At 36.3% G+C, this 15,572-nt stretch overlaps 1 protein-coding gene across 16 annotated transcripts in view; it reads left to right on the top strand.

The window, feature by feature from the left end:
* Positions 1 to 15,572, top strand: part of RIMS2 (regulating synaptic membrane exocytosis 2) — a 786,041-nt gene that overhangs the window by 227,615 nt on the left and 542,854 nt on the right. For all 16 annotated transcript variants that reach the window (XM_043507439.1, XM_043507441.1, XM_043507440.1 and 13 more), the window contains one exon: positions 10,047 to 10,357. In XM_043507439.1, coding sequence (XP_043363374.1) covers positions 10,047 to 10,357 — 311 coding nt within the window. The remainder of the gene's footprint in view (positions 1 to 10,046; positions 10,358 to 15,572) is intronic.

The following is a 15,572-nucleotide window of genomic DNA, read 5'->3' as shown; positions in this document are numbered from 1 at the left end:
CAAGGCTGTACTGATGTTTGAAGCATGCATGTATCACATCCCCAGGATATTCAAGCAAGCTTTTGGATGATGTTAACTCTTGTCTTTATCTTCCTTTTTGTGTTGTCAAGGTATTGGGAATAGTTCAACGTCTGATCAAGGGTAACTCCAAGTGGGTTCTAGCCCATGAAAGCTTATGCCCAAATAAATTTGTTAGTCTCTAAGGTGCCACGAGGACTCCTCATTGTTTTTCCAAAATACTGGGGACTGTGGTCATGTGAAAGAAGCAGACCACAAAATTTCACTTTCCGCTGCACTTTGACCTTACAGTTTTTCAAGTGGAAGGCAGAGACAAGTGTTTTCAAAGCACTGGGTTTCAGTCACCAAACTTTTTGAAATATATCTGAAGTGTCCAGAGGTGGTTGTTCATGAATTTTTCTGTGGCCTCCAGAGATGATGCTTGCATTGCTAGCCCAATGTCATTTGCGTAGATGAATTTACTGGATGATGGGACCAGAATATCGCTGGTATAGTGCAGCTACTAAAATGGATCCCTCTGAGAGGCCGTTTTCAATCTCCGTAATTTGCACATAGGTGTATGATGAATTTTCTGTTACTCAGCATCTTGAATCTGATGGTTGATTGGCATGGGAAATCTAATGCTAACTTCAGTTGAAGATCTTTGCACCATACTTATCAGATGCAGAAGAAAGATCAGTGAATGCTGCTGCTGTTTTTAAATGTTGCTGGTAGCCAGATTCTATTTATTTGGCTAAGGCCAACACCTGGTCACAGCAGTTGTGACCAGTTCTAAATCTTGCCTGCTCTTTAGAAATCGGTTGCTCCAGGATTGGCTGTAACCTTTGAAATAGGAGCCATTCCAACAGTTTATAGGGAGAAGGGTCTGGTAGCTTTTTGAGTCAGTGGCTTCTTTTCCAGGCTTCAAAATGGCTATGATCTTGGCTACCTTCCACTCTTTTGATATTATGCATGAAGAGTTGATGTTTCTGAAGAAGTCTGGCAGCCACCTTCTTGCCTTCAGACCAAAGTTCTTCAGGAATTTTGGATATATTCAATCCATTTCTGCTGCTTTCCTGGACTTAGTGTTGGAAAGAACCTTGTCCACTTCATAAGAACATAAGAATGGCCATACTGTGTCAGACCAAAGGTCCATCTAGCCCAATATCCTGTCTTCCGACTGTGGCAAGTGCCAGGTGCCCCAGAGGGAATGAAAAGAACAGGTAATCATCAAGTGATCCATCCCCTGTCACATCCCCCATTCCCAGCTTCTGGCAAACAGAGGCTAGGGACACCATTCCTGCCCATCCTGGCTAATAGCCATTGGTGGACCTATCCTCAATGAACTTATCTAGTTCTTTTTTGAACCCTGTTATGGTATTGGCCTTCACAACCTCCTCTGGCAAGGAGTTCCACAGATTGATTGTGCATTGTGTGAAGAAATGCTTCCTTTTATTTGTTTTAAACCTGCTGTCTATTAATTTCATTTGGTGACCCCTAGTTCTTGTGTTATGAGAAGTAGTAAACAACATTTCCTTATCTACTTTCTCTACACTAGTCGTGATTCATCTACTGTGTAGGGGGCATAAAGGGATGAAGACAACTGGCACTGATTCAGTGTGGTAAAGTTGGTTGTGGACTTGTCCCCTGATTTTTTTTATCCATTGGCACATGGGAATTGGTAATTAACTGAGCAGAGATGGTACCTGCACTTACTGATGTGGTTTGTAGGCTGCTGGAGCTGCATTGCCTAAAAGATTGAGGAACTTCCAGGTTTTGTGGCTTGTGGCATCATGGTTTTGCACAAACTTTTTCTTGAGTTCAAAAGCTGAGTTCAAAAACTCAAGCAATGCTATTGCGGTTTTGGGGCTTTTGTCGGCTTGATATTGTCAGAAGAGTACCTCATTCTCTTCTGTTGAGCAAGGAGTGAATGCTTTTCTAAAACCCCTTGCAATGTTTGATTTCACAGCTGATACTAGTAGGCCTACAAAACAGTGGTAATTGAGCTGTATATGGTGGGATCTGGTTTATTGAACCCTTGCTGTTATCACCACATAGAAGGACCAATCAACAGATTGTAGATTCCAGCACAGTTTCAGGAAGGATTGAATGAGTGGAACTTGTAGGCCTATACAAATCACAATAGGTAGTGTTGGCTGTTGAGAACTGACCTTTTGGATGGCATGGGGTGGCTGCTGATGTCACATGACACAAAACAAAGGTCAGAAGTGTAGCATTACCTAGCTGACTTGAATGTGCCAAAGTCTTTGGTATCGTAGAGGAGGTGCTGGTCTTCAATGAAAACTCAGGATGTCAGCTGTTCTCAGCACAGTTGTTCTTGTTATAGCCCCATAGGCTTTTGTGGATACTGAAATCACTGACATGGATGGTAGGATGGCTTGGTGTTGGTAATGCTAAACATTGCCATTCCATTGATGGTGGCTTGTACCCATTTATAACTGTCAGATTGCTGATCTTAATGGCAATTGAGCTGGGGTTTGTGATAGGCATGACCTGGATGGAATATTAAGGTCATGTTTTATGTACATCATGAGTCCATATTTGGGATGATGGATTGCAGATATAAGGACATATCTGTTGATCTTTGATTTGGTGGCCTTCATTCTCCAGGTGTGTTGTAGCACAAGGACGCTGATATTTTGAGTCTGCAGGATCATTGTGATGTAATCACACTTTGCACTGGATGGCCCTCGAGGTTGAACTCCATAATGTGCATTGATGGGCTGATTTGAAGGAAGGTTCGGCCCTTACATGGGCCATTATTGCCATTGCTTTTCTGACCAGGAGGTCCTCTAACGTGGCTCTAAGGATGTTTGGTTGCACATAATGGGGAAGACGGTGTGAAGGTTGTTGTCTCCTAAGTAAATTAACTACTCCGAGGTGGATCTGGATTGGGTTGTTCTTTTTATCAGCTGCCCTGTGAAACATGGATAGTGACCTTTGATATAGTTCAGTATGATGCTTTAGCAATCATAAGCCATTGGTTGGCATTAATCAGAGTGTGCCCAGTAAAAAGTAATATTTGTTTCCCCAATAATCCAAACTTTTAATTTTTTTCAGCATGCTATGTACAGTAAATTCTGGAATTAGTTGCCTCAACCATTAGAGTATCCAAACTTGAGGGCAAGAAAAATATGAAAATTTTTGTTTAGAAATCTGATGAAAGCCTGTATTTTAACCTTTTACACAACCAAGTCAGATGGGGATAAATACCTTTGGCTAGTCCCAAAGAATATTCTTTTGATTTGAAGGGCTTCTTAAGGTATATGCTTGTGTGCAACAGGAAGAATACTGAAGAGTTTGACCTCTGTCTTGTACCACTAATATTAGATTATCCAGAGCTGCTGATACGCTGCTGAAAAGCTCTTGGAAGCTTCAGTGTCTTAGAAAGAAACTGATGGCTAAGCAAAATAACCTTCTCAAAAAAGGTAGATCAGTCTCTTATTTTCTGAGTTAGATTATGTCCAGAAGTGACTCCTACCAAGAGAAACAGAGGTTAAACTAAAGCTCACTGAAATCCCTTATTGCTATTTTGCAAAATGAGGAAGGCCCAGCACAGTTTGGAGCCAGAGAGAAGGATCGTAAAGTTGACCCCAGTTTTCACTAGGAAAAAGCAAATATGGCCAAATTGTGCAACATAACAGATTTGACCATATGCATAATCCTAATTTATTAAGAGATTTTTCTTATGTCCTCTAAGGACTATCCTGAAACAGCTGTTTCAGCAGGTTATATTACAAATCTCCAGCAGTGACCAAAACAGAGATTGAAGAACTTCTCAAAGAAGCCTATTTTGCACAGGATGACTTCAGTTATTGCACTGTTCCAATATGGTACTGACTCCTTTAGCATCAATAAATGGTAAAAAGGACTGACTTAGTAAACGTGACTAATGAAGTTGGTGATTGGCCAACTATAAGCTCATCCCATTGAAACTAACATTCTAGACCTGGCACAATCTGGATTCAGGCCAAGATTTACTGTTTAAAGCATTTTATCTGTCTGGAATATGAGGAAAAAATAAAATGTTTAAAGAAACACTATCACATTCTGGGAAACTCCAGGGTGCATAAGCAATAAACATCACATTAATGTTTCAACCTGCTTCTGGCACCTGGGATCCCCAGAGAATTAACAGCATTGTAATAATAGGCACTGACTTTGCTGCAAGAGCCTCAATGCGATTTCAGCATAGTTTTGTGGCCTAAAATCCACTCTTAACATACATTTTATTATTAGAGCTAAATAGCCTAGTTACTGCAAAAATGTTATAACAGGTTTCAGAGTTATAACAAAGAATCATACCAAATAAAAGGTACAAAGTGATGCTGGTAAAATAGATCCAAAACAGTTTTTGTTAACTTTGGTTTAGTTTTATTTAGGTACTTATTTTCTGTTACAAATGTACAAGGCAAGTGACAAATGGAATGTATGTTGGGCCTTTTTTAAAATAAACTTTCATCTCTTAGTTAAATATAAGCAGGTGGTCTAGTCTTATTGTTCTTGGAATATAGGGCACCTGTGATCACAATCAAACTTGTTACTAGTATGCAATCAAATACATGATCTGTGGTTTTGGTTATGCCCCTCTATTGATAATCTCAAGCATTTTGAAATTATTTTAAGACCTATATTTTTCATACAATTTAATGTGATACATCCTGTATTTTTGATATTATACAGAAGTTTAGCAAATGGTAATTTTTTTTGCAAGATATAGCAGTCTTACTTTTCATATAATTTACTGTAAAGGTTTAAAATAAAAATGACTTGGAATTTCAATCCATTTGATTAAATTTAAGATGTATTTTTACTGTACAAGAAATCTGCAGGCAAAAATTATTTATAAATAAGCAATACTTTATACATTGCAATTACAAATGGATTTAAAATAGTGGATTAATTTTCTTCTATTTTTAAGAAGAATTACTATTACATACTGTGAAGTAGTAAATTGGTGTGTAAGAATGTACATAGATCATACTACTTAGTCTAGCTATGTCTACTACTACAGATGTGTCGCTCTTATCCTCTATGTAAATGTTCATTGCCCTTCTCCAGCCACTGGCTGATTAGAGTGACATTTCTGTCTTTGAGGAGTCTGCTTATCTTTCCAACTATATTAAGACCGTAGCTGTGAAAGTAGGGGATATAATTATTTATTCAAAAAGCTTGCTTCAAATGCAGAGGTACTAGCCACCAGCGGTCTTCGGAGATGGTAGTAGTCAGAAGCTTATCATATTATGTCCATTAAGTGATGATGGAGTAAAGGAAAGCACATGCTAAAACATTAGGAACTTCTCTGTTTCTTGTACAGATTAGGATTGTGTAGAGTCAAAATAAAGTGAAGATTTAGGTAAATCTATATCTTCAATGGGTAAGTACTTGGCTAAGAACAGAGAGCTACATTAAAAAAAAAAGAAGAAAATGTGTTTTGAAAAATAAACTAAATACAGAGCTAATACTGAAATGTCATCTTTGATATATCTTATGTAGTTATTGTGACATATTAGTAAAGAACATTTAATTTTTTTGAACATCAGCAATACCTACTATAGGCACTAGGTGGTGTTTCAGCCTTTACTGTGAATTAATGTACATTTGTATGTTTCAGAAGATACTGGCAAGCTTTTAGGATGCAAATTTTTTGGTAACTTCAGAAAATGAAAATTATTAGAGGTGTTAGAGAGCAGAATTTTGCATTTTTGTCCATTTAAAATGGACACTGTATTAGTTTTTAAAATAATTCACACCCAGAATCTTCCATGTTGGTATAGGCACACATTGTTTTTTTGTGTGTGTGTATATATATATGTGTGTGTGTGTGTGTGTATATATATATGTGTGTGTGTGTGTGTGTATGTATGTATTTTTTTTTTTCAGGTTGCTGTTAAACAGTGGATAGAGGAGTTAAAATGCAAATGCAATTTGAAAATTGTCTTTAGATTATGATTTTGTCAGAGCATGAATCAGTCCTTCTCAGTTTTAAAACAAAATATAACCTTAGCATATTGTATGTGCTACTGGAAATAAATATTTTTTATAACAGGAATGCTACTAGACACTGAGGAATAAGATGTAGAAATCAACTCTGACCTCTAATAAATCAGAGCCTGAATATCTTTGTGTACATTTAATTAATTTGCCTATGTATGTGACAGTGGCATTTTGTTAGTTCTTTAATGTTACTTTAAAAGAAAATGGTAACTGCTTATCTCAACAATCTGAACATCTAAATGTAAGAAGCAGTTTTCCTTATGAATAAATATGCAATGTATTTGAAAATAAGTGTTAGTTACAGCTTGTATTTCTGATATTAGCAGACAGGTAAAATGATGAAAAAATATGAAAAGCAAAGGGCTATATATTTTTTGCATGCTATATTTAAAAGTTCACTCTAGCATAGAACACTTTAATATAGCTTTTTGTTTTCAATTTCATTTATTTTCATAGTTTTGTAGGGTTGTTTTTTTAACATTATAGTATAATTTCATTCAGATCTGATCCATTTTGCTGTGAAAGTCTATAAGAAATATAATGAATTATCTTTAGAGCCAATCTGATTTTTCTGAGAGTCAGTTGGATATGCTATGATTACTTCTCTGGAGTGTGATCAGAAACAAAGGAGCTGATCCAATCTCAGTAGCAGTCTATGAGAAACAGATTCCAAACTTTAGAGTGGAAATGAAACGACAAACCAGGATACCACAGATTCCTATCCCTTTAAGATTGGGTAATGCCTTTAAAGAAAGGGACAGATGTTGATCCAGCTTTTATGATAAAAATATCTGTTTCCTCAGTTGTCTAGTGGCATTGGCAACTGTGCTGCCATGTGCTGAGCTAGGTTTTCAGCTAATCAGCCCAGCAGAGGCTGGTATTACTGCAGAAGTAGCTCATTAAATCACACAGGGCTATAAGGGAAGGAAATTGGTATATTTTTCTCTGACAGCTCACTGTGGCTAACCCAGGAGCAAGTTCATGACTCCTGGCAGGGAAACCTCCAACCATCTTCTGTTGGAAGGACTGATCACTGTACCACATTGCTTTGTGGCAAAGGTGAAAATGCTAGGCATCCTGAAGTGCCTCTCTTCAAGGGAAAAAATGTAGCTGGGGACTAAGGAGTTATATACTGAGTGGTTCAGCTTGTGTGGCTTGGTTTAGTGAATCATTTTAAATCTCTAACAATACCAGAAAAATACTGTAAGAAGACTTTTAGGGATCTGATACTGCAGTGGGTTACTTGTTCAAAATTGCCACCGACTTCTGTGCCTAAGTAATGATTGCAGGATTGGGTCTTTAAATATAGTGTCATATATGTGAAAAGTTTACCACTTTATTCAGTGGAAACTCTGCCTGTGCAGAAGGCAGCTAGAGACATTACATCTATTTCTGGGTGGAAAATGGTTTTCCCATCCCAGGAAAATTTTCAGTCCCCTCCTCCACCCCTCCCCCGTTTCACATTGGAACAAAATGGAGAATTTCTAAGTTTTTCATGAAAAAACGGAGAGAGAACAAGAAAGATCCCATAATAACCAAATAGTGTACTCAACTGGGTTGTGTAAGACCTAGCTTCAAGTCTCTGCTCTTCCTTATTCTGTAACTATTTAGCTCTTCTAGGGCAGTGACTCTAAGTCTTTCCAGACAATTGCACCCTTTTCAGGAGTCTGATTTGTCTAAAAATCTACCTGCTTACAAAATCAGACCTACAAATAAAAGTGTCACAAAACACTATTACAGAAAGATTGCTTGCTTTCTCATTTTATCATGTAATTATAAAACTACTGTTCTAGGGAGTCTCTTGCTTTCTAGCTCATTTTGACTAGAAATTCTACCTTGGACTTGAGAAACCTTCTGGACAAAAGTTTCATCAGCATTTTCCCACAAAAAGTTTTGTTTTTTGATGAAGGGGGGGTTCTGATTTTTTTTTTTAAATCCTTGAAAAATTCCTGACCAACTCTAATTACAATTTTCAGTGGTCACCTGTCACAAAACCTAATCTTGTTTCAGAAGGCAAAATGCTCTCCCTGCTTTGGTTCTAAAATTTCAACTTGGAGCTTTGGTCTATGCTCTGACTTATCTGTAGGATGCATAGCATTCTTGTCTTCAGGATATTTATATATAGAAGATAGTCAAGTGGTTCACTGATGTTCATTGTGGGGAAATCATGCTACCTTGTACATATACCTGAGGGGGTCTGTCTCTTTTTGACACTTTGATAAGTTTATTTAGGTTGTCATGTCAATAAAATCTCACTGTGTTGAACTGAAATGAGTTCTCAAAGCTTGAATATTAATGATGAGATATTGCCACAGTCAAAATGAAAAGGACACCCCCTCATAACATCAGAGAAACAGTCATCATCCTGGCGGTTTTCAAATGAGGAAGCCATTCAGTCCAGCTTTAGCAGGACCTCTCTTAAGTCGCCTTCCAAATGAAGCTTCCATAGAAATATTTTTGGTCGGAAATGATTAGGCAGCCTGGCCCAAGTTTTCAACTGGGTAACTCATTGGAGATTAGAAGAACCGTACAATTTGTAGCTTCTTCATACTGGATATTTTTTGGTGGTTTGAGCTGCTGTGTTAAGAGACGGGTACTACATTTTCAATGTGATGTCTTTCTCTGTACTGGAACTCTCTTCTTGATTAAGACATTGAGTGTTATACTTCCATAGCCTGATCATCTAGTTAGCTACATTTACTGAAAAACTGGTCAGGAGCATTAAGCAAGTTCTGGTTGAGTGTTTCGTTGTGCAAAATAAAAAAAATGAATGGCTGGTCAAGCTGTGGTTATTGGGGATGATTAGTCATACCTATGGGTTTGGTCCTCCTGAAAACTATGTACATAAGATGTATAAAAATGTCAGCACACAGACCACAAAATAATAGAAGGAAGTATACAAAAGGAGACAAGCTAAGACATGTGAAAAGAGGAAGGAATTAAAAGACTAGATTAGTGAATGAGTACTATATAAATTAATTGTTTCAAAACAAATTGAAACAGATGTATTGTTTTATTATAATGACTTTATAAAGTTTTACTTTTGTTTTTACACTTTGGACATGTTCTGGCATATAGACGTATATATTTACTTTGTATTGTGGTAAGATTAGCTACATAATCAAGTTCCAAATTACCTAGTGCTGGAAATGACCTGCACTAATGTAATCAATTACAATCTCAAGACCCTGTAGACAAGCACATTTTATTATAATAAAAATAATTAAGTACAAAATATGTAATAGTTACACTTTGGGAAGTTACATAATTGTGAAGTTTCAATAAATTTTTGAATGATTAGTTAACACAAAACAAGAGTTAAATAATCTCTCTGCTTCATTGTTAAAAATCATTCCGATAAATAATCTCTCTGCTTCATTGTTAAAAATCATTCCCATAAATATTGAATTTTTACCTTTGTGTTTATTAAATCAATTTAATTTAATTGACAGCAGTTTAATTTAATTTACAACAGTTTAAAAGATCAAGTCAGATGCCCCCATTTAGCCCTACAATTAAATATAGAGGTCCAGATACTAAGCTGGTGAAATCAGCATATCAAAGTTGAAGTCAGTAGAATTATGTTTATCTGCACCAGCTGAAGATCTGATCCAGAGTTTCTAACCCTGATTTTTCTTTAATTTAATCCATTTTCTTATATTTTTACCCCCTCTTATTGCTTCTATCATGTTACCCTTATCTGTTAATAATAATCTTTTCCCTTCTATTTCCATGTCTTGCAAATCCATCTACCATCTTTCCAATTACTGTAAATGCAAAAGCAAGAATGGAAGCAAAAATACTTTCTTGCATTATATTTTACTAAAGAAACTTTTCTTTCCACATTTGTCAAGACATATTTTATTATGCTTATTAATACCTTGATGGTAACTTTATTTTAAAGAAGCGAAGTATACTCTTGTTTGTACCTCCAGAACTAGCACCCCAACTGACACATGCTTAATTAAAACTTTTTTATCTTTGTATTATTTGACAAAACTAATTTGTTTTTCATTTAAATCTATGCACAGGTAATGTGGGTATGTAACTTGTGCCGAAAACAACAAGAAATCCTCACAAAATCAGGAGCCTGGTTCTACAACAGTGGATTAAATACACCGCAGCAGCCTGATCAAGAACATATTAGAGGATTGCAGAACGAGGAAGCACCTCGGGAGAAAAAGGCGAAGCTGCAGGAGCAGTCCCAGTACCAAGGACCCTCAGGTGACACATCCACACCAGCGTTGGACAAAAATAGATCTCAAGTGCTCACAAGACAAGACTCAATTAAAAATGGTTCAGGAGTGAAGCACCAGATTGCAAGTGACACAACTTCAGACAGGTAAGGAACTATTTCATCTTTATACTGATAAGAGAGTTTGTTGAAGTTGACCTTATTCTACAAATCCTATATGATACTTTTGCATCTTCTAATTATATATATTTTAGGTTGTTTTTTTTAAACAGTTCTAATTGATAAGCAGCTGAGGAGCCTTTCATTGTGTTCAGAAAGTTGCAGACAGCATACTCTCTTCTTCATCCTCTCCTTCTCAAAAAAGGTATTAGCCAAAAAATGATGATAATATGACGCACCTGAAAATGTGATGCTGAAAGTGTACGCTGTGCTTAGGTCATTTGCCCCTTTCAAAACACTCTTTGTATACTCTTTATAAAATATGTAGTCCGCAATGTTGTGTGATCACTAACTTTCTGGCATAATTGTGATTACTGCCAATACTTAAAAAATAAGGCATGGCAAGGTGTGTTGTTGGAAGTTAGTAGTCATTTAGACTGTAAGAATGTTACTTTGCATAATACCTGCTGTATTTTGAATGAAAGATTGTAATATCTGAGTGATGACGTCAGCACTGCATCTTCCTCAGAGTTTCCAGCCTCAGGTTTAAACCTCAGTTCCCTTTGTCAGTAATAAAAAAAAAAAAAATTCTTAACCCTGTCATTTTAGTGTCACCTATCACAGGCTGAAATTACAAGTATTTTTTAAATTAATATAATTGTAACTTTCCTTCCACCTGCCTCACCAAATTCTAATTCATATTTCCTGCCCTGGTTGGAAAGAAGTTGAATGTAATTAACCAGACTTTTTTGCTTCACTTATTCTGCCTGCTGCCCTTTGCTCTGATTTCAGCTGACAGGTTCAGTGCAGAGTGGCTCCAAGTACTTCTTAATTATATTCGCTGTCTCTGAGCTGCACAGTACTGAAGTTGGCAGTTGAACTCATTGCTAAAGAGCAGCAGGCACAATGGGATTAAAAAAGACTTATTCTACTTCTCATTTTTTCTTAATTATGCCTAGAAAATGGAATCATGCATCCCCTATAGTAGTATTATGATAATGCCCCATCTCCTCAGCAGTATTTCAATTCTTGTATAAAGGCTAGATAGATTCTTAAAATGCTATTGTCTAAAACTCTAACTACAGATATAATATAAATATACACAGTTCAAAATAAAATAGACCAACAGGAAAAAATACTCTGTCCTTGAGTTCTGTGCATTCCCGTTAAGATCATCCAACTTGTTGATAAACTGTATGGTCAATTGCTTGACTACACTTGGTTCATTATGAAATATATTCAAGAGATCAAATAATCAGTCATGTTCATTGCTAAAAGCCATTAATAATATAGTGTAGGAAAAAGGTTCAATACTATGCCAGTCTCCGTGAAGCTATCTCACACAGGGTTGTTACATTCATCTTAATCAGAAGATGTTCCCCAAAGTTACCCATTTCAGTTAGGAGTGTTTATGAAATCCAGTCCATCAGTTCTTCCTAATCTCTTAACTTTATGTACCTTTCCTTATCTTGTTTTGGATAATAGCATTCCAGGTCCTGGTCCGTGAAGGTACTGCTTTTACCAAGGTATAGAACAAATATAGCTTGATTTTTGAATTCTCTCTCTCTTATGCCAAATACTGAGCTATACTATTGCAGGGTATTGTGGGATGTAGCTTAGCATAAGTGAACAGAACTCTCAGAAAAACATAAGCCTATTCAGCTCTTATTATTGTCAGGCATTCACATAATGTGGTGTATACTAACCTAATGTCACAGGTTTCAGAGTAGCAGCCGTGTTAGTCTGCATTCGCAAAAAGAAAAGGAGTACTTGTGGCACCTTAGAGACTAACAAATTTATTAGAGCATAAGCTTTCGTGAGCTACAGCTCACTTCATCGGATGCATCCGATGAAGTGAGCTGTAGCTCACGAAAGCTTATGCTCTAATAAATTTGTTAGTCTCTAAGGTGCCACGGGTACTCCTTTTCTTTTTACTCATCCTATTGTCTCTTAACTAACATAAATACAACCTTATGTAACAACCACACCTAAAATTGTATCTATGGTAAGTGCTGCACATTCTTGAGGTTTAGAGGAGCCTCTAGTACTGAGAAAATCTCTCTCAATTTTTCTATGGTTATAATACCCCATCTTAATGTTCATTGAGCCAATCTTCCTTCCATTGAAGGAGAGCTTGAAATAGGATACCTCCTGATGCATGACCATCTCTTTCCTAAGCTGGCCATAGTGTCTATTAGAGAAGGATGCCAGACTCTTCCTACATCAGGGTCTCTAAGAGGTGCTGGGCTAAAATTCAAGGACTGAGCTAAGTCTCGAACATGAATCATTATATGACAGTGTGTTGCATTACCAATGTGGTAGTCTTAACAGGTAGCAATATTTTTAAAAGGAATTATAATTGTATTTAAAACAAAATTTTAAAAGTGAAGGCTTTCATTTTATTACATTTACCCTTTTATTAAATAGTACATAGTATTTTATTAATAATAAAATATTTTCTTTTTTAAATTATAAACTATTTTGTAGTATTCTCTTAGGCTAATGGAGCAGTACCTATTAGTCTGTAAGTATTATTTTTTCTTTTTGATTGCTGATCATGCTTTAAGAACCTCTTTCCATCTTCTAATCCCTCCAGCTTTGATCAAAGTAGCATATCCAAAGTATCTTAAAGAGTGTGAGACTTGATTTTGTATCTTCTCTTTAAAAATATAAATTAGAATGTCTAATAATGCAGATGTATCTCTTCAATTGCAACTGAAGGATTAAAATGACCAGCCACTAGATAAGCATGTTGGATGTGATATCACCTTGATAGAATTTTATTATAAAAGTGCTCAATCAAGGGAGTGAGGTTTTTGTGACTAGTATGGGAGGCCATTTTTGTTCCTTTCACTTTTCTGCATAAGATAAATCCAAAAGAGAAAGATGACAAATCAAAATAACCCCACTGACAGTGATATAGCAATAGTGCAGCCAAAGTTTTGAGAAGGGGACTTGTATCCAGAACACAGTAAGTATTCAGAAAGTGAATAAGAATATAAAAAATAACATGATATAACAACATGTTTCCAGGCTTTTTCAGTGTCCCCAGGTTTATTAGTGTATTTACACCAGACTTAATTTTGGAAAATTAAAGCAGTAAAATAAAATAATATATTCTCATGTGTGAGAGAGCTCATTCATTATCTCCAGGGCTGTGGTGTATTATTTCTTTCTTGTGACCATGAATATATCCCCAGGACATAGTGTGCTGTACTATTTTCCAAATGCTGCCTGAGATTCATAGGTCCCTTTCAAAATTTACCTGACAATATACATCCAAAAGGCTATATACATACCTGTATATTGTTTTAATTTTCTTAAAATATATTAATTTACTTGCATTAGCATATATATAGTGTATAGTACTGATGTATTGCATGTAATTTTACTATAATTTTGAAGTCTCAAGTACTGATTTGAGTTTGTGTGGGTTATTTGGTTCATTATTTTTGCTTTATCTACAGTAAGTGGCTTGTACAGTATGGCTGAGGATATGAATTGCATACTGTCTGCTTTTTTCATATCATATAAGAAAGAATAAGTATGTTTACAGATTAATATATTTTTCCAGTAAAATTGAAAATTGGTGTCTTTAATTTGTTTTGAGCTTTTGCTTACTGAGCACCCACAGCTTCCATTAACCTTAATTGCAGTAGTCAGCACTTAGCACTTTGGCATATCAGGCTCCAGATGTCTCAATTTGGGCACCCAGAAAACGAGGAACACGCAATTAGTGAGCACCTGAGAATATATTGGTGTAAGTCACTTGCCCAGCATCATATGGGAAATCTGTAACTGAGTTAAGAATAGAACTGAGCTCTTGTGGGTAGCATTCACCTCCTTAATCATGAAACCATACTTGCGGTCCCTGCCTTATTCTTTACCACTGCCCTGTTTGTCCCTTTCTCCCACCTTTCGTCTCTTTGTCTGTCTCCTTTGACTGTAAGTTCTTTGGAGCAGGCACAATATGTTCTTGAATATCTGAGTATCATCTAACATGTTTTGGCTGCTACTGCAATAGTAATAATCTTGATTAACAGAATATTCACTATTAACAATATCTTGACTAATATTCTGTTCCTGCTACATGTACAAAACTCCCTTTTGATATCAGTGTGAACACTGTGGCTGTAGGAAGAGCAAGGTATTGGAGTGGAGATCCTGTTTTATTGACCTAAGAGCAGAAATTTGCCTTAAAACTCTTGAGATGGGTTTGAACTGCAAAATTTAGATCTGACCTTCCTCAAGGCTGTTTGGAAAAGAGATTTCAGTTTGGGTCCATGTCTACTAAAAACAAAAGTCAAAATCTACTTAACAGAAAAGTGTACTTGTCACCACCAGATCAGTCTTCCATTGCTGAATATGTTTCTAGTGTATATATGGTAGTTATAATATGCCTTAAAGTATTGTTATATTGCTGTTTGTGAAATAAATCTATGGAGAAGTCAGAGCCAGAAGGTTTATGATTGGACCCAGCGTGACATTATTTGGGTTAGTGACCTACCTATATCTGACATTGATAGATGCTACACTGACATTGTTTGTATCATGCAGAGATTTTATCCTACAGACAGACAAGAAATATATAGTATTGTTGAAAGATTTAATCAGTTTTTGAACAAAGTATAGGTGTTGATGGGGACACAGTACCAGGGCCTCTGAAAACTGGTGAGCAATGTGAATCCAAGAAAAGTAATCTAAAACATTTAATACAATCTAAACAGTAGATGCAGAAGGTCCATTTTGAGATCTTCTGTGCACAGATGGGTTATTTATGCTGCTGCGCATTTCAGTTCTTTGATTTGTACTAGCCAATCTATTTTTTTCCTGGATTACTCAAAAGGGTCCTTTTTATTTTACTGTTATTAACAGCACCATACAGTCTGTCATTGTCCTCAAAACCAACTCTGTTGCTGTTTGCTAATACATTACATTTCCATCCTCGCAACAACTGTGATCTTAATACTATCTGGATAGAAATATTGTCTTTTCTGAAGCCACCTGTAATATTCCTTCATTAATCATTATGTAGAGGACTCTCAGTCTTCCCTCTCCTCATCCAAATCCAAGACAAATCAAGACAATACTCTGCAATTAAAGAGAAGGGAACGGGATCCTTATGATTACTCCCAAACTCAAGCTGTTTGCACAGCACCACACTGTTTGTCTGGAATGCAGCTATGGAATAGTCAAGTAGAAT

Source organism: Dermochelys coriacea, chromosome 2 (genome assembly GCF_009764565.3).
Source record: "Dermochelys coriacea isolate rDerCor1 chromosome 2, rDerCor1.pri.v4, whole genome shotgun sequence".
Classification (NCBI taxonomy): Eukaryota; Metazoa; Chordata; order Testudines; family Dermochelyidae; genus Dermochelys; species Dermochelys coriacea.
The sequence above is the reverse complement of the archived record's forward strand: the minus strand, read 5'-3'. Positions and strand labels throughout refer to the sequence as shown.